Source organism: Balaenoptera acutorostrata, chromosome 15, assembly GCF_949987535.1.
Source record: "Balaenoptera acutorostrata chromosome 15, mBalAcu1.1, whole genome shotgun sequence".
In the NCBI taxonomy this organism is placed as follows: domain Eukaryota; kingdom Metazoa; phylum Chordata; class Mammalia; order Artiodactyla; family Balaenopteridae; genus Balaenoptera; species Balaenoptera acutorostrata.
Window position 1 is genome coordinate 15462584 of NC_080078.1, and position 27818 is coordinate 15490401.

A 27818-nucleotide genomic window follows, 5' to 3' on the forward strand; every position below is an offset into this window, starting at 1 on the left:
CAGCCTGTTCTTCCACTGGCAGTCCCAGCCCCCAAACATCAGGCCATCATACATTGGTACCCAAACACCCATTCCTCATAACACCTACCAAGTGGCCATAAAGAGCGGCCGATGAGCCTATTTAATATTTTACTCTGTAGACGCACATATGCCCATTGAACTGGGACAAGCTATCTATCTTTCAAGAGTGACAGGGTCATTCTCAGCACCAGTCATTAAAAAGAGATCGCAAACATGTAATATGTGAAAATTAAGAGGATTTTATTGACTTTTATATGTTCTTGGAGAAAACCATTCGCATGTAAAAGCTTGACATTTGATATGAGATTTTTATTCACACTTTATTTTAACATAAATTCTTTGATCTGGGGGTCAGCCATAATTTTTCATTTCAACAGGACTTTCACATGATTACAGTCACAAAATTGGCACACTATATTAAAAAACTAAATCAGAGCTAGACAAAGTATGCAGCTTTATGCCAATTTAAATCTCAACATGCACCACCCCTCATCCATGATCTTGGAAAAATCGTCTGTGAGCTTACTAAAATATTAACCAGAGAATGTCTGAGGTCACAGATGATTGTTTACAAAATAAAACCTCTTTTCCTAGTGCTACTTGTTTTGTTATAGAAAAATATTACAAATAAAAATTAGTGCTATTCAATGTGTTCATTTCAAAGTCACATATAATACACAGGTTCAAGCCATTTTTTCCTCTCACATAAAGATATCACGATACACAATGTGGAGACTGAATTACCGATCAACCACTTCCAGCTCAGTAATGATACACTGTTTACTATGCTGACATTAAAAATGAGAGTGAAGTAAAACATTTTCAGGTATTGGGTACACTTATAATTTGTTCCTAGTCTGAGACTCAGAAAAATGCTACAGAAACATGACAAAATTTATATTTCTTCCTGATACAAGAAATTTGTCTAAAAATCTGTAATTATAAAACAGATTTGCTTTTTATAAAGAAATGGCTAATTTTTTTCCATGGTTGGATTCTTATTTGGAGATGATTCCAGTTTTAATTTGGGCCCTCTTTTCCTGGAGGGTGGGGAGAGGTGGCTGGGTATTATAAGGTATATTCGACAAATACAGGGATGTTTCAGAGGACTACAGAGCACTGTTACAATCAGCCAAACTGTAATAGTTTACTTTCTTGTGATTTTGTAAATTTTAAAGAGGTCTCTTACAAGCTATATACAGCAGTTTACAATTCAGTGTTTCTTTTTCACTTGATATACAGTTCAAATTAATTTATGACAAGTACTTGTCACATAAATTTAAGTAGGCACATCGAAATTCTGTAGCTTTACTGGAGGGGTGAAGTCTTCTGTGGGATCATGATTCTGGATTCCATTTCCTGAATAAGTGGGACTGAAAACAAAGATCAAGATTACTGGGCTGGTTCTTTTCTAAACAGACTGCAGTAAATATACATTAACAAATAGGTTGCTAAGAATATTCAGAAGACATGCTGCTTGGAATCAGAATAGAGTACTGGAATATTTAGGACTGATCTCAGGGGAAGAAATACACAAGCTGATGACAGATCAGCTGACATCCTGTAAGATGATATTAAAACATTCTGTTGGAAATGTGTTTCATTTGTAGGAAATTAGGAAAGTCCATATTATGAGAAAAATGGTGCTTTCTCAGAAGGTTCTTTCAACTGAATTAAAATTTATATAACATCAAGTAATTTGACTGTATCCTGTATAAAGGAACAAATACACTGTACTTGTAGAACTGTCAGTGCTAAGTAAAACACATCTTTGGGAACTGATGGAAATGTAAGAATAAACAGCAAAGCCACATACAGTTATATGATTTTTTTTTGAATTAAAAGACAAGATAATAGTTATTTTCCAGAACAAATTGCTCTTTGATCTTCCTGGTAGGATATGGGCTTAAATGTACCTGATGTGCAACATAGGTGGTACCTGCATTGGTGTCATTGGGTGGTATGCAGCCTGGCTGTTTTCTTCTAAAAATCAAGCAACTAGGATTTCTGTGTGTGTGTGTGTGTGTGTGTGTGTGTGTGTGTGTGTGTGTGTGTGTGTGTGTGTGGTGTGTGTGTGTGTACATACATGTATAGGTGTACACGTATGTACACATGCATACACATGTACATATGGAAAGTCTAAATACCAAATTAATTTTCAAAATTACTTTTTAATTGCTGTATTAAATTGTAATGCTTTGGGGAATGGACAATTTTGATGAGAAAGGAAAAGCTTAGAAAAAAATTTATTTGTGTAATAAATTTTCAGAGAATACAGAAATGTACAAAAAGGGTAATGATGTAAAGTTTACGATACACAAAGATCTGAGAACTGTACCAGACAACATATATACTTGAAAGAATGAATATTCTCTATTGAAAAAATGTCCTGTAACTGTCAAAGAAAAATATGACTATTTCTCCATTCCCTCAACCTTACAATTCACGATCCTAGAGCAATGTACTATTTTTTTTTTTTAAATACATATTAGCTTCAGGGTGAAAGAACATTAAAACAATGAGATGAGAAGAATGAAATGTTTTATGCCTATTAAGATATTACCTGTATAATATACCAGTTCTTCCCAGCCGTGTTTATGCCATGCTGCATTCCGTATATCTTCCCTGGTCTGAAGATCCTTGTAAGCTTAAAAATAGCCACACAGAAGAATTAAGACTTAAACCAAACATAATTCCACTAGTACAGTGGGAGACTGGTTCCAGGATCCGCTGTGAATACCAAAATCTGCAGGTGCTCAAATCCCATAGCCGGCCCTCTGTATCCATGGTTCTGTACCCTTGGATTTGACCAACCATGGGTCATATAGTACTGTGTGTATTTACTGAAAAAGATCTGCATATAAGTGGACCCCAGCAGTTCAAACCTGTGTTGAACGTTCAAGGGTCAACCGTGTATCCATTAAGTGTTGATTCTGCTGCACTCCTCGTTTTCTCAAAGAGCCTACAGACCTTCCTCAACTTATGACGGGGTTACATCCCAATAAACCCATTGTAAGCCGAAAATATTGTAAGTCGAAAATGCATTCAATACACCTAACCTACTGGAATATCCTAGCTTAGCCTAGCTTAGCTTAAACGTGCTCAGAACACTCACATTAGCCTACAGTTGGGCAAAATCATCTGACGCAGAGCCTATTTCATAATAAAGTGTTGAATATCTCATGTAACTTACTGAATACTGCACTAAAAGTAAAAAACAGAATAGTTTTAAGTGTATTGGTTGTTCACCCTTGTGATCGTGTAGCTGACTGGGAGCTGCGGCTGCCACTGCCCAGCATCGCGAGAGAATGTATCGAAAGCCCAGGAAAAGAGCAAAATTCAAAATGTGAAGCACATTTTCTACTAAATGTGGATCACTTTTGCACCGTCGTAAAGTTGGAAAATTCTAAGTTGAACCGTCGTAAGTCAGGGACCACCTATACTCTGGGAACTCAGTACTAAGCTGGAATGACTGTGAGCTGGCAATTCTGAGCAAAATTGTCAGGCCCTGTGGGAGACGCAAAACAACCCGCTCTCAAGGCTCACAGTCTAGCGGATTCAAGACGTGCCTTTACAAACCAAGTGAACTTCCTCAAGACATGTTAAATCTGTAACCACACACTGTCAGACTACGGATAAGCGATATTAGATTCCATTTTTCTCAGCATTTATAAAGCACTACAGTGATCTGGGTGAGACTGTATTCAAGGCAGTGGAGAACAAAGAGACTCAACAGGGAGAACACAGCTGACCAGGGAGAGCTGCCTGGAAGCTGTGATCTGACCAAGTGGGTCTTCAAGGTTGAAAAGGCCATTTCATCATCGACACGCAGGAACGGGAGGGAAAGGCGCTCCAGGTGGAGGGAAGAGCATGGGCCAAGGGTCAGAGTCCTTGGGGTACAATTCTGATATCTCACCCAGGTGCCTTGGTCTCTGATTCCCAACCCGGGCAAGATCCTTCCAACCAGTGACCAGGGAAATGCCTCCTAGGCATCTGAACACGGTGTCAGTCGTGACTAAGAGATCACCCAGGGCTCCCTCCTCAGTTCTAGTTTCTGTTTTGGGGCTTCCTTCTCCCTATGAGAAGACCTAACCTTGCAGGCCTGGCAATTTGACCATCTAAAGACAAAAGTTCCCTCCACTAGTAATGGAGTATAAATTTATTACATAAAATATTGAAGATGCAGAAAAATAGAAGGAAAACAAAACCTTTTACCTCTCACCACCCGGAGGAAAACAGTTAACATTCATGTGACAGGCAGCAGTGACCTCACCGGGGCCAGGTGCACACCTAGGGCACCATGTGGTGACCCCTCGCCCCCCCCCCGCCCCCCACCGCCACCAGAGGGAACACAGGTTGGAGAGGCCTGTGTTCTTTTACAAATTTTGTTAATTAAAAAAAAAATTGGGGGGGGGTAAAATATACATAACAAAATTTACTATTTTAACTATTTTTAAATGTGTAGTTCAGTGGCATTAAGTACATTCACGTTGTGCCACCATTATCCATTGAACGGTATCTTCCCATTCCCCTCTTCCCCCAACCCGATACACTTTACTCTACATTCTGTTTCTATGAATTTGAACAAACCACATTTTGTTCATCTGTCAATGCACCTTTGGGGTGGGGAGGCTTTTAAAGATGGGAGGCACTGAGCCCACTCATATACTAAGGGAAGGAGGCCACGGATTGGGTGGTGGAGGAGCCGTGGCTGCAGCGAGGCCTTGAGGAGGTGGGGGAGGGATGGCATCACGTGCAAGGGTAACAGGAAGGGGGGCTGTGCTGGGGGAAGACCTGCTTTGAAGCCAGACTTGCTGACGTCTGAGCCTGGCTCAGCTCCTGAACAGCTGTGGGTTCTGGGTGATTTATTCACCACCCATGAGTCACAGGTATCTCATTTGTGGTGTGTGGCTGTACGGATTAAAGGGAATGGTGCATAAATAACCAACACACTGGAGGTGCTTGATAAATGTTGGTTCTCTTTCTCTAAAAAAGATGGAAAAGTGAGGGTAAGTTTTGGGGGCAGACAACTGAGAATTCATCTCTGCACATCTCAAGACTTTTTCCTATAAAGTAGGAAGTGGGCAGTGGACATTTGGGACACAGACTCGAGACAAAAAGGAAGGTGGAGAAGGGCAGGGCCTCAGAGTAGACGGGTGCCTGACCTCTGCCTGTGCGCCAAAGCACGTGGGTCCTGACCCATCCGTCTCCGCGCTCGCTCACTAGAGGCCGCCCTCAGAGGCCCCTCCAGGCTGGGGAAGGGCAGGGGTCTGTCTTTCCAGTTTATATCCTCTGGACAGATCATGCACTAAAAAATAATGATAAAAATGACTTCACTCCCACCTTGAACCCATAAAGGTTAAATTACACTTAGTATAATCAAAAGGCAGGGACACAGAACACATCTTTTAAAAATCTGTTTGCAAATGTACTCCATTTGAAAACTCTGATCCTTAGGAGGTCAAATCTCAGCTGGCTAGAAAACAGCTCCCAGGAACACCACTGCCCCCGACATTCCGGGAGCTGAGGGTTACTGGCGGCCTCTAATCATCTGGTGCAGGTTTCAATCTTTTAAATGCTGGGGAAGCCCAGTGTGTGTGGCTGAGGTGAGCAGCGGCTGGCGGGGGCTTGGAGTGGGGTCTCCCCCCCAGACACGAAGGGTTTCAGGGAAAGGTTCCAGGGGCACAATGTGAAAATGACTTTTCTTGCTTCAACTCACCCATTTAGACCCAGGTCCCTGGCAGGTATCTTACCATTTAGCCCGTCGGCACTATTTGTAGTTTCCTGAGCACTTTTTATAATTTCCCGTGTCTCCATTGCTGTTCCAGCCCCTCCTGCCCACCTCTACCTGTCAGTCCCATCTAGATGCTGAAGTCTAGCTCGTATTCCACCTTTCATTGGTTTTCCCCCATTTCATAGCTTTGTATCCCTTTATATCCCGATATACACTCCTAACGAGGAGGACCCCCACTGGAACTCCCTGCGTCACTCACCGCGCACGGCCTGGTGGCCTGTCACTCAGGTTTGCTTTCCCGCTCAGCAGACCTGTCACCCGTCTCTGAGCCTCCTGCTAACCCAGCAGGCACGTGACTCCGCAGCACTTGGTGGACCAAACAGGGCAAACCAACAACTCAGCAAATTCATAAGGTTTGGAAAAAGTCATGCTTTTCATCTCTTTAACTTTAATAACCATTTACAAATGTGGCCAGAATGAACCAAGCTACTGCTGAGACCCCGTTCCTGTTCAGCAGGGAGACAGACACAAACAGCCGTGACTGTGACCACACACACAGTATTGGGCTCCGGGGGCTCAGGGGACAGCGACATTCCCTTGGGGACAAAGGGGAACACCTGAGTCAGGCCCTGAAAGACACCAAAGACGGTGCCAAACCAAAGTGGGCGGGGATGGAAAAGGGGAGAGAAGGGCCTCTGGGACAGTGGAGTCAGACCCGAGGCAGGGGGTGGCCGCGCGTGTGGGCACCTCCTCTGCATGGAAAGCGGGACCGTCCCTGAGGGAGCCGGGGGCAGCTCCATCATCTCCCCTCGCCTGGGGCTGCTGCCTCACCTCTCTCGCCCCACTCTCACTTTCACCAGCTCACTGACGTGCCGCACATCTGTGGACCCTTCACTATTGACCTCTTATTCCGGGCAGCCCAGCACCTACGTTCCATCTGGGACATTTGGGTCAGCTGCAGTGTTTAAGGTTCCTGACTTGAGATACGATTTACTGCCTAGGACAAGTTAGTTAGTAATGAACTCTGAAATCGCAGGAATACAAAAATGAAGGGAAAAAAACATACCCCAAAGATGATGCACCATATACAGCTGCCCAATCTGGGAGAAGAACCCTCCAACTGCTTCATTACTGTCCTGTCTGAAGCGAATTGCACGAGCCCTATAAGAAAAAAAACAACGTTCAGATATTGAATCAGGTATGTTAAAAAGTATCAGTGAGTTCCCTCCATCCTCAGCGCAAGTGGTTCAGAATGCATTCGAAAGTTATTTTAATGTACATAAGATGTAAATGTACCTTTCTGTAGCTACAGCAGTCATTTTCGTGAAAAGTAGACAGTAATTCATAACTATTAAAATAAAAACAACATGGGACTTCCCTGGTGGTCCAGTAGGTAAGACTCCATGTTCCCAATGCAGGGGGCCCAGGTTCGATCCCAGGTTGGGGAACTAGATCCCTCATGCATGCCACAACTAAGAGTCCACATGCCGCAACTAAGACCCGGCACAGCCAAAATAAATAAATAAATAAAAATGAAAAATAAAAACAACAACGTGAGGATATGTGGTTGCACTGCTGATTCTTAACGTAAAGTCTAGAAAACTGGCAGAGGGTAGGACCTGTCAACTTTAAAAAAGCTGCTTTCCAAGAACACACTGAGAGAAAGTGCGGGAATTCTCGATCCAAGAAGCCCATGGTGCCAGAGGCACTGTACTCCAAGGGAGGCAGGGACCCTGCCTCGAGAACAGGGCTTAAAACAGAGAGGAAGGAAGTGCACCGCACCTACAAAGCAGCCGCACACCGTGAGCTCTGAGAAACCCGCAAGCTCTGTGATCTACGGCTGAGGGCGGGTCTCAAATTCTGCAACCCCTTGGACAGCATATGGAAGAACCATGGACGTGAGCTTCCTGGCAGTCCACTGTCACTGCCAACACTGAAGCTGCCTCCTTTTCTGCCCCCTTACCTGAGCAAACCGTTAGGAAAATGAGTACCAAATGGCATTCATTATGTATGCATCATGTGTGGATACACACGTGTCTATGTGTATAACATGAAATAGTGATTAAATTGGTTAAAAATTGGCACTTGCCTTAAACTTTGCTTTTTAAGATTCCCTGCTGCAAAAGGTATCAGCTTTTTAAACACCTCCTTTTGTGTCTGCACCAGTACTTTATTTTTATATTTAGTGATGCACTTGAAATCCTAAACAAGTTTTTTTTTTTTTTTTATAATTTTATTTTATTTTATTTATTTATTTATTTATTTATGGCTGTGTTGGGTCTTCGTTTCTGTGCGAGGGCTTTCTCTAGTTGCGGCGAGCGGGGGCCACTCTTCATCACGGTGCGCGGGCCTCTCATCATCGCGGCCTCTCTTGTTGCGGAGCACAAGCTCCAGACGTGCAGGCTCAGTAGCTGTGGCTCACGGGCCCAGCTGCTCCGCGGCATGTGGGATCTTCCCAGACCAGGGCTCGAACCCGTGTCCCCTGCATTGGCAGGCGGACTCTCAACCACTGCGCCACCAGGGAAGCCCTAAACAAGTTTTTAAAATGTATGTTTTCTTAAAGCAGTTTTCTAGAATCAAAGTTGAAAATGAAGGAAGCAGCTTCAAGTGATGTAGGAAGGTCACAGGTAGAGTCTCTCAAGAGACTCCACACCCCAGTTACCCAGTCAATTTATATCAACACTGCCCAGGCTTGGCCTGATGTCTCAGTCATGTTAGGGTCCCAGAGTGGACAGGACTTGGGAAGATGGACTCATTCTAATTCATTTAAAAGAGCTGGAGACTATGAACAAGGATTCAATCCACTAATATCCACAGTGAGAGACAAGATAAGTGAGTCGGCTTGACCAGCGCATTCTCTTCTTAGAGGCAAACTTCATATTAACTGAATTAGAACATCTCAAAGTGGGGTGTGGAATCAGAGCAAGGGCAGCCTGTGGTGGGAGTGAGGAAGCCAGTCTCCTCAAGGTCACTTTGTACATCTTGGCTCTCATTCACCACGTGCTCAACTCCACGAAGGTGACCCATGCTTTCAGGTTCTTTAGGGGAAAAGGAGGGATCTCTTGCTATTGCCCCCACGGGCTACCTCCAAGTGACGTTAATTTCTTTAACCTTACATGTAGTGTTAAGTGATCATAATCTTCACAAAAATTACAAATCTGATTCGTAAATTATTGAAATTAAGCAAATCACTTTAATGTGCATTCTAACCCTAAGGGGGAAAACCCTCAGTTTCATTGATAGTGATAAATATTCAGGACTGTTCATTTCATTCTGAATTTTTCTCATTCACTTTCTCAGTAAGCAAAGAAAACATAACTTGCCTTAGCCTGGAAATAATCAGAAGCATGTAGTGAAGAGGAGATCACCACCTTAGTTACCTATGTGCCAAAATATAAATTGAATGCTGAACTGGCTTTATAAATAATTTTTAAAATAACTGAAGAATAACCTCAGTTCCTTCCTTGTGGATTCCACGGTGGGCAAATCTCAATGAATAATATGGAAACATAGAACTGGGTGATCCTATTCTGTGGGCAACTAAATTACTACACTTACAGCATCAACCCTACCCCCCAATTCCTTAATAAAATGATGTCTACAATAATAGGATACAATCAAATATGTATTTCTTAGTTTTCAAATGAAAAGGAATTCTACCTTGCATTATTTAGCCTTTGATGACCTAAGAAGAAAAGATTCATTAGAAAAAAAGATCCCAGAACTGTTTTTTGGAGGTAGAAGAAGAGATCTTAGAAATTATCTAGCCCAAAGCAAGAAATTTTATAACTGAAAAAAAGAGAATATATATAAATTGAAAGTAAGTAAAACGTCATGGTTTTCCTTTTCCAAAGTGGCTGTACCATTTTACACTCTCACCAGAAATGTATAGAGGTACCAATTCATTGACAACCTCATCAACACGTTATTCTGTCTTTTAAATTATAGCCATCCTAGTGGGTATGAAGTACTATCTCACTGTGGTTTTACTTTGCATTTCCATACTGACTAAGGATGTTGAGCAGCTTTTCACATCCTTTTTAGGCATTCACAGAGCTCCTCTGAAGAAATGTCTATTCAAATTCTTTGCCCATTAAATTTTTTTTTCAAATTTATTTTATGATTTTATTTTTCATTGCGGTAAAAAGCACCTAACATTAAATTTATCTCAATTTTCAACTGCGCAGGCTAGTAGGGCCAAGTCTATTCACATTGTTGTGCAACAGATCGCCAGAACATTTTCATCTTGCAAAATTGAAATCATACCCACTAAACAGCAACTCCCCTGCACCTAGCCCCTGGCAACCACCTTTTCATTTTCTGTGTCTATGGTTTTTACTACTTTAGAAACTCTGTATTAGTGGAATCATACAGTATTTGTCCTTTTGTGACTGGCTTATTTTGCTTAGCATAATGTTCTCAAGGTTCACCCTGCATGTGGCAGGATTTCCTTCTTTTTAAAGGCTGTATTAATATTCCATTATATATATATGCCACATTTTTATCCATTCACCTGTTGATGGATATTTGGGTTGCTTCCACCTCTTACCTACTGTGAATAATGCTGCGATGAACATGGGTGTGCAAACATCTCTTTGAGATGCTGCTTTGAATTCTTTTGAATATATACCCAGAAGTAGGGTTGCTGGGTCAGAGAGTAATGCTATTTTCAATGTTTTGAAGTACCTCTGTACTGTCTTCCATGATGACTGCCCCATTTTATATTCCTACATACAGTACACAAGGGTTCCAATTTCTCTGTATCTTGCCAACACTTGTTATTTTCTGTTCTTTTGATAATGGCCTTCTTAAAGGGTGTAAGATGAATGGAAAATAATTGTGGTTTTGATTTGCATTTATCTTATGATTAGTGATGCTGACCATCTTTTCATATGTTTTTTGGCTATTTGTGTATCTTTGGAGAACTGTCTATTCAAGTCCTTTGCCCATTTTTTAACTGGGTTATTTATCTTCTCGTGATTGAGTTGTATGATTTCTTCATATATTCAGGATACAAGTCCTTTATCAGATATGTATGTGACTTGCAAAATTTTCTCCCAGTCTGTGACCCGTCTTTTAATTTTTAAAACTGTATCCTTTGAATTACAAAAGCTTTTAATTTTGATGAATTATAATTTACCATTTTTTTTCTTTTGTGCATTGTGATTTTGGTGTTTATGTAAGAACTCTTTGCCTAACCCTAGGTCACGAAGATTTTCTCTTATGTCTTCTTCTGAAAGTGTTGTATTTTAGCTCTTATATCTAGGTCTACAATTCATTTTCAGTTAGTTTTTGTATATAATGTGAGGCAGAGGTCTAAATTCATCTTTTTACAAGGATATCCAGTTGTCTGAGGACCCTGCGATGAAAAGACTATCAGTCCCCAGTGAATTGCTTTGGTACACTTGTCAAAAACCAACTGCTCACATGCGTGAGAATTTATTTCTTGTCTTTCGATTCTATCCCATTGATCTATATGCCTGTCCGTATGCCAGTACCATACTGTCTTGATTACTCTAGCTTTGCAGTCAGTTTTGAAATTGAGAACTGTGAGTCCTGCAACTTTGTTCCTCTTTTTCAAGGTTGTTTTAGCTATTTTGGGTCCCTTGCATTTCTAAAGCCTGCTGGGATTTTGATTGGGATTCTGTTGAATCTATAGATCAGTTTGAAGGAAAATTCATATTTTGCTAAACTAAGAAGAAAAAAAAAAAGAAGCAACTGTATCATTGTGGTGCTCTGTTTATGTGACAAAAGCAACATTTCAGAAAAGATAACATCCAAGAAGAATATGAAATAACTTCATGCGACACTGGGGGATTTTGTTTTTTTTTTTTAAAAAGTCCTTATCTCTTGGAGATATATACTAAAATATTTATAGATGAAATTTTATGTTGTCTGAGATTTACTTCCAAATACTCTGGGTTGGGGGATTTAGACCTAAGCAAGACTGGCCACGTGTTGATAATTACTGAAGCTAAGTAATGGGTATAGAAGGGAGACCTGTGGTATTATTCTCTCTAGTTTTGTATATGTTTCAAAAATTTCATAATACAAATATGTCAAACAAAACAACAGTCTAGTATCAAATCATGGCACTAGCCCCAGATTTTATTTCTAGAAGTAACACTATGGCCTAAAAGAATCTATTTATAAGACTTAACAAACTCATCATTTGGTAAAATACTCACCAGTAATTGCCCCATTCAATCATAGTTCCCGGCTGAAAAGAGATTTGGATTTGGTTTGTTAGTTCTTCTGTGAAGAAATATGGAACTAACAGTATAAAAAACATCAAATGACAAGACTAACTTAAAAATTAACTTTTAATAATGTGAGATCTAACAAATAAAAAAAAAGTAACAAAATAGTATTATTCACTGTGTTCATACCTATCCCATAGTGGAAGTAATATTCTGTGGCTTCATCTAAGAAGACAACATACACACAAAGTGAGAGTTAATTAAGTCATCCAATTATAGTTATGAAAACTATAGTTAGGCCCACGATGATTAAATTGTTGGTACCTATTCAGACTTTACTGTGAAATTTTTAAATAATTCAATTTAAGTAAACCTAACAAGGACATCACTTGTTTTTTTCCCAGTATAATACTGAGTATTAGACCACAAGATCTACTGATACTTTTTCACTTTAACTATGTTGCCACCTGGGCCTTTCTTTTTAGTGGTCACCTAAGTAGGGAAATATCTAGAAAGTCATACAAAGTTTATTCCCCTTTTGTCTTACAGTGCTGTATAATGTATTCAATAGTCACATGCTTATTAGTTGCTCTAGTTCAATGACAATAGATGCTATATAATGTAGCTGGTCCTGCATGTTAGGTCTTTCCTCTTACGTGTAAGGCTATAAAAAACAAATGAGCTTAGCAAAGAGAAAGAAGGAGAAAGAAGGAAGATTTAAAAAAAGGAAACAAGAGGAGAAGAACTGGACAGGGGAGAAAACGAGCCAAACACACATCACAGAACATTCGCTCAGTGTCTGCTGCCCACTCAGCATCAGGGGTGCGTGTCCTTCTGCACAGAAGAACAAGGGGACAGTTAACTCCTATTTCAGTACTTACTCGGAGCTGGTAAGATCTGAGTTCATATATATTCGGTCCTGACCGTGGGACAGGCTCATTCCAGAAACTGAACTCCAATAGCAGCTGATTCTTCCTCGAGAGAAGCATGTTGCTTCTCGCCTTACGGAATTCCGCAAATTCCTTTGAGTGAACAAAGGTGCTCATGAAATCTTCTCATATTTATATTATAAATATGAGAAGATTTATATATAAACCCACTTTAGCAACATTTATGTTCCTCCCACAATAGAATACTATTATAAATAGGGTCGAGTTGGCCTGAGACAGTCCCAGTTTACATCTTGTTGAACCAGCATAATGACTATTAGTATTCCCTTTCACTCTCAAAAGTGTCCAAGTTCAGATATCAAACTACATAGTCATCCTAATTATTTAAATGACAAAGTAAACAAATTTAATTTCCTACGATTTTAGGTTCTTCTAACAGTGTTTGACAGCATATTGAGACAGGTGACATGGAAACCTCAGAACATCAGATAATCAAAAAGCCATTTATATTGGGAATTCCCTGGCAGTCCAGTGGTTAGGACTCCGTGCTTTCACTGCTGAGGGCGCGGGTTCAATCCCTGATCGGGAACTAAGATCCCACAAGGCTCGCAGCGAGGCAAAAAAAAAAAAAAAAAAAAAAAAGTCATTTATATATGGGCGGGGAGTCTACACAAAAGGTTTTCTTTCCTAATAATGTATGGCTGGTAGAATATTCTCCATTAACACACACCTATTCGTGAAGGGAGGGGGAGGATAGCAAAGTCGGCCCAAGATGAAGAATATGTGGTTGTCAGTTCCTGAAGCAGATATGTGTTAGGTAACCCACACTGACTTGCCGGTTTCAAAGTTCCAGCTTATCAAGGTACAACTGACTTTTACAATAAGGACTATTATTTTAATAGTATTACAACTGGTTACTCTATGTTTAAATACAACCTCAAGAGTCCAAATAATAAAATTTTTACTACAGAAAACTAACAGTTTACTAACAAAAATGATGACAGAAAAGAGTCATTTAATTCTGTACTAACATCTACTGTATCATTAGTCTTTTTCAAAAATCATTACCTGATTTTCTTTGAGTTTATTCATGACCTCCGTGAGGACTGGATAACCTCCTTCATACCTCCAGAGGTGAACTGAAATATATTTTAAACGATAACATACATTTAGAGTTTCATGATACTCTTACCTTGAAAATATTCTAGATACGCATGGTGTTAACACAGTACAAAACTGTAATGTGTGTTGGCTCAAGTTACACCATAAAGTTTCAATGATAGATTCAAACATGAAAAACGATCAAAAAGGAGTTTTTGCAGTGATTTACTGGAGAAACTATTTTAACCATAAAACTAGACTGAGACTTGGAAAGCTTTGCTTATAAAAACAAGCATTATGTTAAAAATCATTTAAGTAATGACAGTAAAGGCTTAAGGAACAAGTGTTTATTCCAAAGACTTCTGCTTCCTACCAGCTTGATCCTGCTCGCCATACCACGTGTTCCAAGTCCCCACCAAAGTACAAGGGTAATGTTTATCTTCATGAATCTTTGGCAACACCTCTTGACTTAAAGAGAAGAAAGAGCAACACTAATTAAACCACCACCAAAATGACACCAGGTGGACAACACATGATCAGTAACAGGAAAAGGTCATCTACTCTGTGTTCTGACAACTGACCTCAGAATACGTTAATGATAAAAAGACGTGCAGAATTAGCCTTTTGGCTGAATTCTGTTGTGCTCTCATGTCCCACTTATCAGAAGTTTAGGTGACTGATACCCCAGCTATCTACAACAGTGGTAAGTAACTCAAGTATATTGATAAAAATGATAAAGAAGAGCCAAAGGTCCAAAAATTCCAGGAACTATGAGTCTATTATTTGCTGTTTCAGAGAAAAAAAAAAAGAAGTATATACTTAGGAATGGTGATGTGTATGAAAGCTAACTTTTGCTGGTTCCAAAGATAGGAAGGATGAGAGAAATGGGAATAGTAGAAAAAGAACGCGGGAGAAGAAAGAAAGGGAAGAAGGTCACGTGGAGGATGGGGTAGATGACAGGAGCGGCCCAGGAGGCACAGGAAGCAGTGGCAGAGAACGAGTGGGCTTTAAGGAAGACGACGGAGCCGGGACACAACACAGTCTGGAAGCAACCCCGACCCCAACAATCCCGAAGGGCGTCAAAGGGGCAGCAGAATCCAGATGAAAGAGACGACATGAGGCATAAATTAGTTTCTACTCAATTCAACCAGCTGAGGGGATTTGAAAGGTATCACACCTAATCCCATGCTGGACACACCGCCCAGTTTGTCGCTATTGATTGCGCATGGTCCTGGCAGTGTATTAATTTAACAGAGGTGTCAGAGCCTGGGTCCACAAAAACCTTCTCACATTACAGATCCTAATGGACAGGGAAAGGCAAAGGGAAGAGGCATAACTGCATCATACCAAGAGAAAAGCTAAAACTTGTACTCTTTTTGAATAGAAAAATTACGATGAAAAAGTGCCATATAGATCCAACAATGGATGCAAAAAGATATCAAGGGTCAGAATGGAACCTGTTCTGATTATCTGCTGACGTCAAAAGTGATATTAAGCCAGTGATCACCACCCGATGTTGGAGCGCTAGGACTGGGTGGATGTGACTAGTTGACAGAGAAAAGCTCTGAATGCTCTTATGTCTAACTGAAAACTCAAATGTCTTTCAGACCCAGTACAATGACCAAACCACGTAATTTTTTGAAGGGTAGCATTTACTTTTAAAATTAAGATCAGATATTAAATGTATCTGATGTATGACCCATGAATGTTCAGAAATCACACGGGATTGATGGAAATCGGGGGTGGAGAAAGACAGATTATGTCAGGGAAATGGAATTGGGTTTTCTTTTTGCCACATGACATGAGCAGGAAGTAAACAACCCAGCACTGGAGCTACTGTGGCAGATGGAAGCCTGCACAGATGACCCAGGTGAATGGGGGCTGTAAGGTAGGTAGCACTTGTACCCAGAACTTGATGAGTTGGGAAGAACCTCATTATCTGGGCCCCTAAAAACCAGGCTGGAAACAGGGAGCTGCTGAAAGTTTCAGAGAAAAGAAAAACAAACATGATGAAGGAGAAAACAGAACTCAAGCAGATCAATTTGACAAACTTTTGGGTAACGGACTGCAGGGTGGGGTGAAGGTACAGGTGCAGCTTCAAGCCCAGGAAGGCAGTCAGAAAGGGCTACTTGGAAATGGGCCTCAACAGGCCTGGAGAGGGAAACAAGCAAAGAGAAGCAAAATACACATCACATGAAGAATGCACAGCCTGCAGTGACTGGCTAATCACATAAAACTAAGGAAGGAAAGAGTCAAATAAAACCATGGTGAGTGTCACACATGGAGAAACTGGAAGAGCAGGGTAATTCTACACATTGAGTTTGAAGTGAGAACATGAATAGATAGCCAGGAATCTGAGACAGGAGATGAAGTGAAAAAAAAAAAAACAGGACAGGAAAGATAATCCAGGGAAACATCAGCATACAGAAAAATTTCATTTTATGAGAAGAGAATTAGAAAAAAAGCATTTGTTTTGCTTTTAGGGCACTTCTAAAATAAAGAGAACTGTGCTGAGGTGAGCAAGAAACTCAACACTAATGTTACATTTCACAAACCACCTCCAAAAATAAAACAACAAAAGATGTTTTGCTTCTGAAAGTTATGCTGATTCTGGTAACAAAATCATTTGCTTTCTCATGAAAGCAGCAGATATGAAAGGTTAAAAAAAAGCTTTTAAATTATATTTGTGGACAACTGATCATTAAAATGCTATTTCTGTTAAGAACTAATGCACTTAATTCTCTTTGGTCTTAAAGCTTACAAATTCTATAAGAATATATGGGTTTCATATCATATGAGAATCTGCTGAAGGGACTTGAATCCTGGCAGATGAAAGACCTGGGAAGAAATGGCCGCTCTACTGAAATCCATACAGGGCTCTCACGTGGCAATATTACTTAGGAGTAAAACTGGACACAGTGGAGGTCCCAGGGGTGTGAATTCTAACTCCTAACACTCAGAGCTGTCCAGATATGGAGCGTATGGAATGTATTTAAGCATAGCGTCAGGAAGGGCTACAGAAAGGACTCAAGCACTGGATGAGTAGCTGGGCTAGACCGCCTTGCAAGGTCCCTTCCAACCTGAAGAGTCTAGTAACATTCCAAAGTCTGATAGCCTATGTTGAGGAGTTAGCTGAAAGAGCGCTTAAAATCAAAACACCCTTGGTAATGCCCAACAGAGCTCAACTTAAGAGCCTCTCAATGTTCAGCTTTAAGAAGAGGCGTGAAAGATCTCGCTCTGCTATCAAGGGTTAGCGCAACTGACAAATATTAAAATCATTATTTTTCCCCAAGTAAAGGATAGTTTGGTATACACACCAAATTTTGTTGTATGCTTCTAGGCATTCCGGTTTAACATTGTGAACTGAAACAAAAGAAAATTCAACGATAAACTTATGAACAAAGGGAAAAAAGTCAACTATGAAGATAGCAAACCTATGACTCACACTGTAATTTGTACAGACTGCTTGTTTCCTTTTTGGCTAGGAGATTAGAGTGAGCATCTTTCCTTGGATCAACTTTCCGGACAAATAAGGATTTTAACCAGCTGTCCTCTCGAGGTCTGTTATTGGAAAACGCCAATTTCCTATGGAATAACAAATGCAAAAATTTGAGTTTAATCAGAGGTACGAAGATCTCAGGGTCTTTAGGTTGTGTCGTGTAGTACATTGTTTTCATAAATTCATCCATTCAGCAAACACTCCTTGAGCACACTGTCTAGGCACTGTTCTAGAACCTGGGATACCACATGTCCACTTTCCATGCCACTAGCGTGCACTCTGAACGCAGGAGCAAAGTGTGAGAGAAGTAACTTCGGCACTCCTAGGAGAGTTCTCATGTATCTCTGTGAGTTCCACCATGTGTTCTTCCTTCCTCCAAGGAAATTTTCAACATAGAAAAAACATACAAGGAAACCTAGAATAGTCAAATTCACAGAGAAAGAAAGTAGAATGGTGGTTGCCAGGGGCAGAGGGGAGGGGAGAATGCGGAGAATACTACTCAATGGGTACAGAGTTTCAGTTGGGGAAGATGAAAAGGTTCTGGAGAGGGATGGTGGTGATGGTTGTACAACAATGTGAACGTACTTAACACCGCTGAACTGTACACTTAAAAATGGCAAATTTTATGTTATATGTACTTTACCACAACAAAAAAATGTGAAAAGGAATATACAGGGAAAGTGAAATGAATTCTTTTGTTAAAAAAACTTTTACCCCTAAACTAAATTAACCTTAGAATCAAGATTTTTAACTCACAAAAGCCTAAGAATACAGACTTCATTAACATATAAATAATTTGCTTATTTTCATCTTATAACTGAACTCCTATTATCCATGCTGTCAGAAAGTGAGGATAGATTTGACTTAAGTAACAAACTACACTTTACCCGTGAAATTTTAAGTGCATGTTTTTAATTCCCATATGCTTGCTGGTAGGATCACAAATTTGTGTGACCTCCCTAGAGGGCAGTGTGACATTATCTATAGCAAAATTAAAACTGCGTAGGCCTTTCGGCCTAAGAGTTGCACTTGTAGTATGTCCCATGGGCAGCTATATTTAGACAAGTGCACACAGCTGAATGCGTGCAAGCATTCCTTACTACCTTGTTTCCAGTTTGTTCCTGGTACAGGCAATTTGGAACCCATTAATGGGGACTGGTCAAATAAATCAAGGTAGAGCCAAAATCAGAATAGAATGCAATCAATACAAGGAATGAGGTAGATCTACACGCACTGATATGTTGGTATCGCTGAGATGAGTTTCGTGGAAAAGTAGGCCCAGAACAGTACCACAAATACACACACAAAGTGAACTGCTAATAGTGAGGACACCTGGGGACTGTAGTGGGTTTGGGATGGGAGGAGAGAGTTTTCCTTTTCGTTGTATAACCTTCTGGACTCTTTGAGAATTTTCCATATACATATATTATTTTTATACCTAAAATTAGCTAAAATATCTAAAGTGTGGGCTTCCCTGGTGGCGCAGTGGTTGAGAGTCTGCCTGCTAATGCAGGGGACACGGGTTCGAGCCCTGGTCTGGGAAGATCCCACATGCCGCGGAGTGGCTGGGCCCGTGAGCCACAATTACTGAGCCTGCGCGTCTGGAGCCTGTGCTTCGCAACAAGAGAGGCCGCGATAGTGAGAGGCCCGCGCGCCGCGATGAAGAGTGGCCCCCGCTTGCCGCAACTGGAGAAAGCCCTTGCACAGAAACGAAGACCCAACACAGCCATAAATAATAAATAAATAAAAATTAAAAAAAAAAATCTAAAGTGCATGTTTAGAAACTCCTTTATTGGTAAGGTATATAGGTATATATAACCTGAGAACAAGATTTTAAAAATTAAAGCCTGGCTGAGACTCACCCTCTTCCTAACTTCACACAACCATAATCAAATGACAAATCGCGTCCCTTCATCTTCTCCACTTTAATTCATGCACAGTAAAATTACTCTTTTTTGGACATACAGTTCTGTGAGTTTTGACAAATGCATAAAGCCATGTAACCACCACCACAGTAAGATAGGGAACAGTTCCTTCACTCCCTAAAACTCCTCCTTTTGTAATCAACCCTTCTCCCAACTCCTAGCAACCACTGATCTGTTCTATGTCTCTGTAGTTTCCCAACTCCTAGCAACCACTGATCTGTTTTATGTCTCTATAGTTTGCGTTTTGCAGAATGTCTCATATATGGAATCATACAGAATGTAGTCGTTTGAGACTGTGCCCATTCTTTCTGCACGATCGCCTTTATGCGGATGACCATCCTCTCTGGCCAGGGCTATCATGGCATACTCTTTATTGTTTTGATCTTTAATTCATGTACACATAAATGATCTTTTCTGCCCTTTGCTAGATCATGCCAAGGGCAGTAACGTGCTGGGATTCCAAATGACCAATACAAACACTCAGATCTTATCCAGTGCTTCAAAACAAGGTCTGGCTACTGACAGGCCAGTGTGAGCCTTTTCTGGGGGGATCTCTTGGAAACACTAGATGATTTCCTACAGACCATTTTCAATCTGCTTAGCAGACCTGTTTAAGGGCACAGATACCATAAAGCAAATATAAGAGGAAAAGAGAGAGTGACCCCAGGTGTTAAGGAAGGGGAGTTTAAACAAGAGGCAAGAAAAACTTGCATGACATGCAAATTCCCTAATGTCTCACGAGATGAACGTGTGGATTCCACATTAATACAAATTCCTATTCTTATTCAACTATGGTGCTTTAGAAAAAACAGAACTCTAAATTTCACGGGTTACACTGGCAGCCTTTTTCTTTTTTTGCTTAAAAAAAATCGACTTGCTGCTTTAATGAACAAACATTACAGAACACTTTTCACTCCATATGACTGTTTTAAATTTAAAAACCAATTCATAGGATATTATCACAAATAGCTAGAAACCAGATGAAAAATTTTTTTTGACTGATGGAGCTTACAAATATATAAACAAAATATACAAATATAAAATTAACAATAAAATGTTTTCTATAAATACAGTAATCAAGAAACAGAAAAGCATTTTTTCAAATCTTTTAAGATTAAAAAGCAGCAAGCTCATGTTAAATAAGCAAAATAACAAGTTAATACCAGTACATGCAATTTTTCTTATTAGTGCATATGACAAAAATATATAGTCCTAAGTGGCATTTGTAAAAAGAAGTTGGAAATTCTTCCATTTTGCTTTTATTATTAATGTTAAAATGCCTTAGAATTGAGAAAAGTGTTAATGGTGGTATCCCTGAAGGAAGGATGGAGAGTTAAAATAGAGGAGAAACACATCTTTCCCCATATAATATCTGTATTGACTATGTTTTTTATTTTACTCTTGTATATTTTTAAGTACATGTTTAACCCCTAGTAAATATGCTTAAAGCACTTAGGACAGCACCTGATTAATGGTGAGATTTAAAAATTGTTTTTAAAACTACTTTAAAAAAACTTTTTAAATTAAAAGAAATTATATATAAAAACTATTAGCTCTTTAGCAGAAACCAAAATCATACGGTATTTGTCTCTGTTTTCAATTCACTCTTTTTTTTTTTCTTTCCAAATTTATTTATTTATTTATTTTTGGCTGCATTCAGTCTTTGTTGCTGCGCGCAGGCTTTCTCTAGTTGTGGTGAGCGGAGGCTACTCTTCATTGTGGTGCGCGGGCTTCTCATTGCAGCGGCTTCTCTTGTTGCAGAGCACGGGCTCCAGGCACGCAGGCTTCAGAGCACAGGCTCAGTAGTTGTGGCGCACGGGCTTATTTGCTCCGCGGCATGTGGGATCTTCCCAAACCAGGCCTCGAACCCGTGTCCCCTGCATTGGCAGGTGGATTCTTAAGCACTGCACCACCAGGGAAGTCCCCACTCTTTGATTATATAAATAAACTAATTCTGAAGAAGGCAATTCTCCAAATGAATCATGGTAAAATTTACTTCAATAAAAATAAAAACATTTTTGTCAATTCGTTTAAAGTATTTCATTTTATTTTTTTTGGCTGTGCCACGTGGCTTGTGGGATGTTAGTTTCCTGACCAGGGATTGAACCCCGGGCCCTCGCCAGTGAAAGTACCAAGTCCTAACCATTGGACCACCAGGGAATTCCCATGTTTAAAGTATTTTAAACACACCATGTTTTGGGATATTTGCTTAAATAATATCATGAAGCGAAATGGCAAGCATATAAAATTAGTGATATGCAAAGTAGAAAGTTTTAAGATTTTTTTAACAGGACTTTGTATAGTTTTTTTTTTTTTTAGGAATAACAATTATGAACAACTAGGAAAGGGGTACAACGGAAGTTTCTAAAAATATCAGCACTAAGGAATTTCATTAAGAAGTACTCACCAAAGCAACCAATACTAATAGTTCTTAATGAATCCTTCCAGAAGTGCATAGACAAGCGTATACCATGTGCACTCATATTGATATTTAATTCCTATGGCATTTAATACTTTATAAAATAAGAGAGCATAATAAAGAATTATTGACAGACTAAATCTGGAAGGGAAAAAAATTCCAAAGTAATTCTTCCCTTCCTCCTTAGAATTTAAGGGGATTACAAGCTAATAAGCACATACTTCCTGTTAGGCACTGGACTAGGCAGTTTGTTCCTGTCTTCTCATTTAATCCCCAGAACAATCTAGCAAAGTAGGTATTATTGCATTTTAAGGACTGGCTCACAGAGGTTATTACACAACCTGAGCTAAGAAGCAGCAAGATAAAAATATGAACCCAGATCTAACTGTAAAGTTCAAAATATTTTCACTAATAAGGGATGCCTCCTCCACACAAACCTCCCCAAGTGAGCATTCGTTCCAGATTTTAATACCAAAGGGATTTACTTTAGGATGGGTAAGATGAGGTAAGGGATATGACAACACTTTGTAAGCTAAAGATTAACCTAAGAAGTAGTCACCATCACGGGACACACACAAGAACCCGAGTGCTGCTTACTTGTCAACGTTGGGTAGCAACTGTCTTGACAAATGGAAACCAGTGTGGCGCAGCATAGCCCCAGCTGACTGTCGAGCTCTGAAATCGTTCAGCTGGCAGGTGACCAAAGCTGCCTCACGTGCCCAGCCCATCTCACTGTCCAAGCTGAATCACGGAAAGGGGTAGAAGCAGCCATGCCAACAGCTGTCAGGGTGCTAAGACCTGGGCTGGGCCAGGGTGCTTTACCAAGAGTGACAAACACCGCAATCAGCTGTCTTTATAACATCATTTATGTGTTGGGTGGCACTTTACAGAGGGTGAGGTAGGGGGCAGCACATCCTACAAAACACTAGATTCTAAATAGAATAAGCATTATGTGCCTGGCTCAATGGATATAAAGATGAACAGATGCCTAACCTGCCCACTGTCATGGGAAAAACCTATCAGTAAACAGCCAGAGCGGTCACAGGCACTGTGGGAACTTGAGGGAATGAACCATCTTGGCCTCGGCCTGCAAGGAGCGAGAGGGACTCCAGTGGAGACAGTCTAGCTCTGTCTTGGAGGACAAGCAAGACAGGGGACAAAGCCAGTGATAATCCCAGTCAAAGGGAACAACGTGTCCTGGCGCATGGAGTCATGAAGCTGTGTGGCATGTTTCTGGAACAGCAAAGCGTTCAGGAAGGCAAGAGAACAGGGTGTGACAGGACAGTGAGAGGAACAATGGGAGGGCAAGCGGGCCAGGGGGGCTGGGCTCCCGTGCACCAAGCCTATCAGCTGGACCTTATCCTGTAGACGGGGCAGTGCTAGCAAGTTTTCAGAAAAGATTCAGGTGTAAAAAGCAGCCCGGCGGTGGTGTGGCGGGTGGACTAAGCAAGAAAGGCAGGGAGCGTGGCTCCTGGGCTCCTGGCCGGCTGCCCAGCCCAGCAGTACCGGCACACCGAAGGCATTTGATACTTACTGGATGGACCAAAGGATGGTCCTGGGTTAAGATGATGGCAGGAGGGATGAAGGGGATGGATTACATTCAAAAGATACTCCTGAGGTGAAGAGGAGAAGACACGGGTCCTGATTAGGTGTGGAAGATGGTGTTTTGGTTTAGTCGGGGCAAATTACAGAAGGGAAATACATTTAACACAGAGACCACAGGATGAGGCAAGGGGCTTTGGTCGTCTGATCACCAAATATGCACGAACTGTGCCCTGCACGTGCCAGGCACTGGGCCAGGCTGAGGCTACGAAGAGGAATAAGCCTGGCCCTGACTTCACAGAGCTCGGTTTGCTGGTGGAAGCAGACGGACAAACGTGATCAGAGCCCAGGGGAAGAAGGGCCCCTCCGTGGAGACACAGGTGGTGGGCGTGGTGGGCTGGGGCAGAGGGAGTGGGGTCTAGGTCAGCCTGAGGGAGACGAGGACCAGCCCTCTGAAGAGGCACCTGTTGAGCTGAGGACCCGGAAGATGAGGAGCAGTTTGTCAGGTTGCTGCCCACAGGAGGAAGGACTTTCTTGGAAGCAGAACTCTAGCTGCCAAAGCCAGGGGAATGTGAATACAGCAGAGCGGAGGGGGAGGGGCAGAGGCCGAAAGGCCCGACCCGAAGAAGAGTCTTGCCTTAAAGCAGGAGCCATGGGCCTCCCCTCCCCCGCCCCGCCACCAAGCCCAGTAAATCTGTCTTCGCCACTGCTGCTACAGACAGCGGTTCCCCAACCTTTCATTTTGAAAAACTTCAGACACAGAGATGAAAGAACAGTATAACGAAGACCACTATGCCCTGTATCTAGCTGAAAAATGAACATTTTATAATTTTTACTGTTTATATATATTTCGCTTTTTCATTTTTACCAAACCATATGAAACCAGAGTGCAGACATCATGATACACCATCCCTGAATACTTCAGCACACATCTCCTAAGATCAAGGACAAACCACGTCACTAATGATAAATATCACATCTAATGAAAATAATAATTCTATAATACCTAATATCCACTCCATCTTAAAATGTCCCCAATTGTCCCTAAAATGTTTTTTATAGATTTTTTCTTGGTGGAGGTGGGGTGGAAAGGAAGAGGGATTAGGATCCAGTCAGGGTTCATGTCAGAGATCTTTCTAGTAGGAAAATGTCCTGCTCATTTGTTCTGGGGAATTCTCTAGCTGTCCCCCTCACCAATGGCTTCAAGTCTACACTCTGGATAGGAATCCAGCCGAGTGGTGATGCAGAGGCACAGTCAAGACATGCTGGAGGCAGAACTAACAGATCTGGCAACTGACTAGATGGGCGGGAGCAGGAGGGGAAGGGCTTGGGGAAGACCTGGTTTCTGGCCTGGACCACTAAATGGAAGATGCTCCATGGCTGGGGAGAGAGAACCCAGGAGGAGCAAGCAGGCTTTGCAGGAGGAAGATGAGTTAAATTCTGGGTACATGGTCGTTTCCAGCACCTGGGGGACACTGGTGCAGTGCTCAGTAAACAGCTGAGCAGAGGGCCTGGCACTGAGCAGAGCGAAGATATGCTTGGCAAATCAGCCTCCCGGGAACGCGTCCTCCGTCCCTCTAGAACCACTCTTCCAATGTCACTCACAACACCCCTGTCGGTAAGTGCAGTTTTCTTCCGTCATTTTGACCTTCTGGCAGCATCTGGCACAGCTGAACCACTCCCTCTTTGAAATACCGCCCCCGGGCACTGACCCATAATGACCTCACAGCTGCCCCTTCCAGCTCCCTTGCTGCCTCTCCTTCCTATATCCAGCCTGTAAATATCCATACAGCCCAGGGCCTGCTTCTCAGCTCTTTCTCCATCCACACTCCTCAAGCAAATCTCATCCATTCCTATAGTTTAAAAAAGCATTTTATTATGAAAAATTTCAATCAAATACAATATAGTATACTGAAACCCATAGATCTATTAACATTTTGCATTCCTATATGCTGACAACTCTCAAATGCTGTCCAGACATCTCCTTGGAGAAGTCATACAGATCCAATAAGCCAACTGCCTACTGGGTCTTTCTATTCGAGTAGCTCACAGCCATCTCCAATTTCACCGGGTTCAAAACTGCCCTGGATCCGCCCCCTCCCCACCCTGCACCTGTTCCTCCTTCTCTGAATGACTAACAAGCACCCTGTGTGCCTTATTCACTGATGCTTCCCAACAGCACCTGGCACGTGGTGGGCACTCTCACCTTTGGAACAAACGAGTCTCGGTAAACGGCACCAGCATCTGCCTCGTTGGCCATCATCCTGACTGTCCCCTTTTCAAAGTCAGGCTGATCTTTTAAAAACGTAGATCAGATCATGTCACACTAAAGTGTATACCTTTAAACGTCTTCCATGGCTCTCCGAGTAAAACCCAAGCTCTCTCAATGGCTTGTAAGGCCTGGAATTATCAGGCCCCTGCTCCTCGCCACCTGTTCTCCGTCTTCCCTTTACTCCTGCTCCTAGATTTTTCTCGGGTTTCCCAGCATGCCTGACTCCTCCCATTCACGGCTTTCATGCCCACTGACCCTTCAGGTCCCAGCTTAATGCCACCTTCTCGGAGAGGCCTTCCATGACCTCATGCAGGGAGGTTCCCTGATTCTCCCATGCCACCTACCTCAATCTGTAAGTCTACGTGGGATTTCACCTCTGCCATGGCTTCCTGGGGAGAGTGACCATGGCTATTATGCTCAGGTCCGTAGAGCTTCAACGACATCATTTACATTCAATATCTGATAGAATCAATGAGTTAGCTGGGTCCAGACTGAGTCCTAAAGAACACCTACAGTTAAAGCAGACTAGAGCCCAGGAAGGAGTGAGTAGTCAGGAAGGACAGGGGACTTTGTATAGAGACAAGGACGCCAGTGTCAAGAGCATTTGGCCCCAGCAGGAAGTGGGGGTACCGGGCACACCCGGGTCCAAATCTCCAGTTTACTAGCTTCAAGTGACCTTGGGCACTTTAGGGGAACGCCTTCAGTCTCAGCTGTCTTTTGTGAAAAGAAGAAAATATCAATTTCATAGGCTTTTATCATCTGTGTGAAAAAATAAAGCAACAGTAGATACTTAATAACAGAATAAAAATAAAAGGAGGGTGATTTGTTAACCAACTTGGAAACATAAATATCAAATTTTGAAACACAAGTTGAGCATGAGTCCTAGGAAGGGCACTGGGCCTCAAGCCTCACAAACTTGGGTTCAAATGCCTTTTCCAGCCATGTGTCTCAAGCCCTTTAGGTTCTTTCTCATCTCTAAAATGCAGATCCTATTACTTACTTCTTAAGAGTGCTACTAGGATTACATTAAATAAGCCGTATCAGTAAAAAGCCGGGCCGTATTAAGAGTTTAACAAACAGGTAGCTCCCTCCCGCTTCCATTTTTAAGCGCCAACTGTATTTTTCTATAGGCTCACTATTTAATTAAACACAAACAAAAAGAGAAAATTTAAGTTACCCAACGTAAAGAAACCGAAGAAGCAAATCGACATGTAAGTTGGTATGGGATTTGGTTTTTCGATTTGGAAAATGGGACATGGCTATCTCAGGGACGGATTCTGAAAACCGAATATTTAATCCAATGAGGTTAGAAAAAAAGTTTAAACATGAAGCCAACGTCCCCTTAGTGCTGATAACTGTACATACTTTTTGATTCGCTATCTACTTTTAAATGCAAGTCAACGACTGTTCTTAGGGCTGACACCTCTTCACTACTCCCCCGACCTCCACTTGAGGGCTCACCAGGGACGAGGCGGTATTTTATTTCTTCCTCACAACAACCCAGGAGGTTAGGGTTATCTCTACTGCCGTTTGCGGAATCAAGCACTGAGGCTTTGCGCGGGCGAGCAGTGTTCTCAGGCGGCTGCGACTTCAGGGCCTGCGGCCTCAGGCATGCGCCCGCCGCCCGGGCACCGCTCCGGGTCGCGCCGGGTCAGGGTCCCGCAGGCCGGGCAGGCTCGGCGCGCGGACGTGGCTTCGGCGCCGAGCGTCGTTCCCACCGTGACCTTGAGCCCGGCCGGCCCGGCAGGCAGGCACTCCGACCCCGCCGAGGCTCCGACTCGCCCAGCCGCGCCGACCGAGGCCTCGGTCCCGCCGCCCCGCAGTCCGGGAGGCCCTGCCCAGTGGGAGCGCGGCCGGGCCGGGGCGTACACTCGTGCCGGGGACCCGTGCCCTCCGCCCCGCGGCGGGCCCTCCCCGGCCGCTCCCGGAAAGGGCGGCGCTGCTCACCAGAGCCTAGGCTGGAGGCTGCAGGGGCCGGCCCGCCGCAGAAAGCTGCCGGCCGAGGCCGCTCCGCCGGCGCGCAGCACCCGCGCCGCCATCTTGCTCCAGCGCCTCGGCTCCCACCGCCCGGGCAGCCGCTGACGCCGCCGCCGCCGCCGCGACCCCTCCCCCGGCCGGGCCAGCCGAGGCGGGGGCGGGGCAGGGCGGGGCAGGGCGGGGCGGGCGCGCTACCGCTGCAGTACGGGGCGCGGCCGCCAGGGGGAGCGGGGCCTGC

General features: G+C 42.5%; 1 protein-coding gene across 1 annotated transcript; it reads right to left on the reverse strand.

Moving 5' to 3' along the window:
* Positions 1–240: 240 nt before the first annotated feature.
* On the reverse strand, positions 241–27713 carry NIPSNAP2 (nipsnap homolog 2). The gene is made up of 10 exons (XM_057528960.1): positions 27551–27713; positions 17392–17531; positions 17264–17309; positions 14320–14414; positions 13914–13984; positions 12837–12977; positions 11944–11975; positions 6822–6916; positions 2585–2668; positions 241–1394 (listed from the first exon to the last, which is right to left on the reverse strand). Exons 1-10 carry the CDS (start codon positions 27640–27642, stop codon positions 1330–1332), a joined length of 861 nt encoding a protein of 286 aa, XP_057384943.1. The 5' UTR covers positions 27643–27713; the 3' UTR covers positions 241–1329.
* Between the last annotated feature and the right edge of the window lie 105 nt (positions 27714–27818).

Excerpts from the sequence above, each read along its gene's own strand:
- NIPSNAP2 (XM_057528960.1), bottom strand. The coding sequence starts at position 27,642 with ATGGCGGCGCGGGTGCTGCGCGCCGGCGGAGCGGCCTCGGCCGGCAGC. Across the intron at positions 17,532-27,550 it reads AGCCTCCAGCCTAGGCTCTG|GAAATTGGCGTTTTCCAATA; the intron begins GTGAGCAGCGCC and ends GTTATTCCATAG. Across the intron at positions 2,669-6,821 it reads TATGGTGCATCATCTTTGGG|CTTACAAGGATCTTCAGACC; the intron begins GTATGTTTTTTT and ends GCTATTTTTAAG.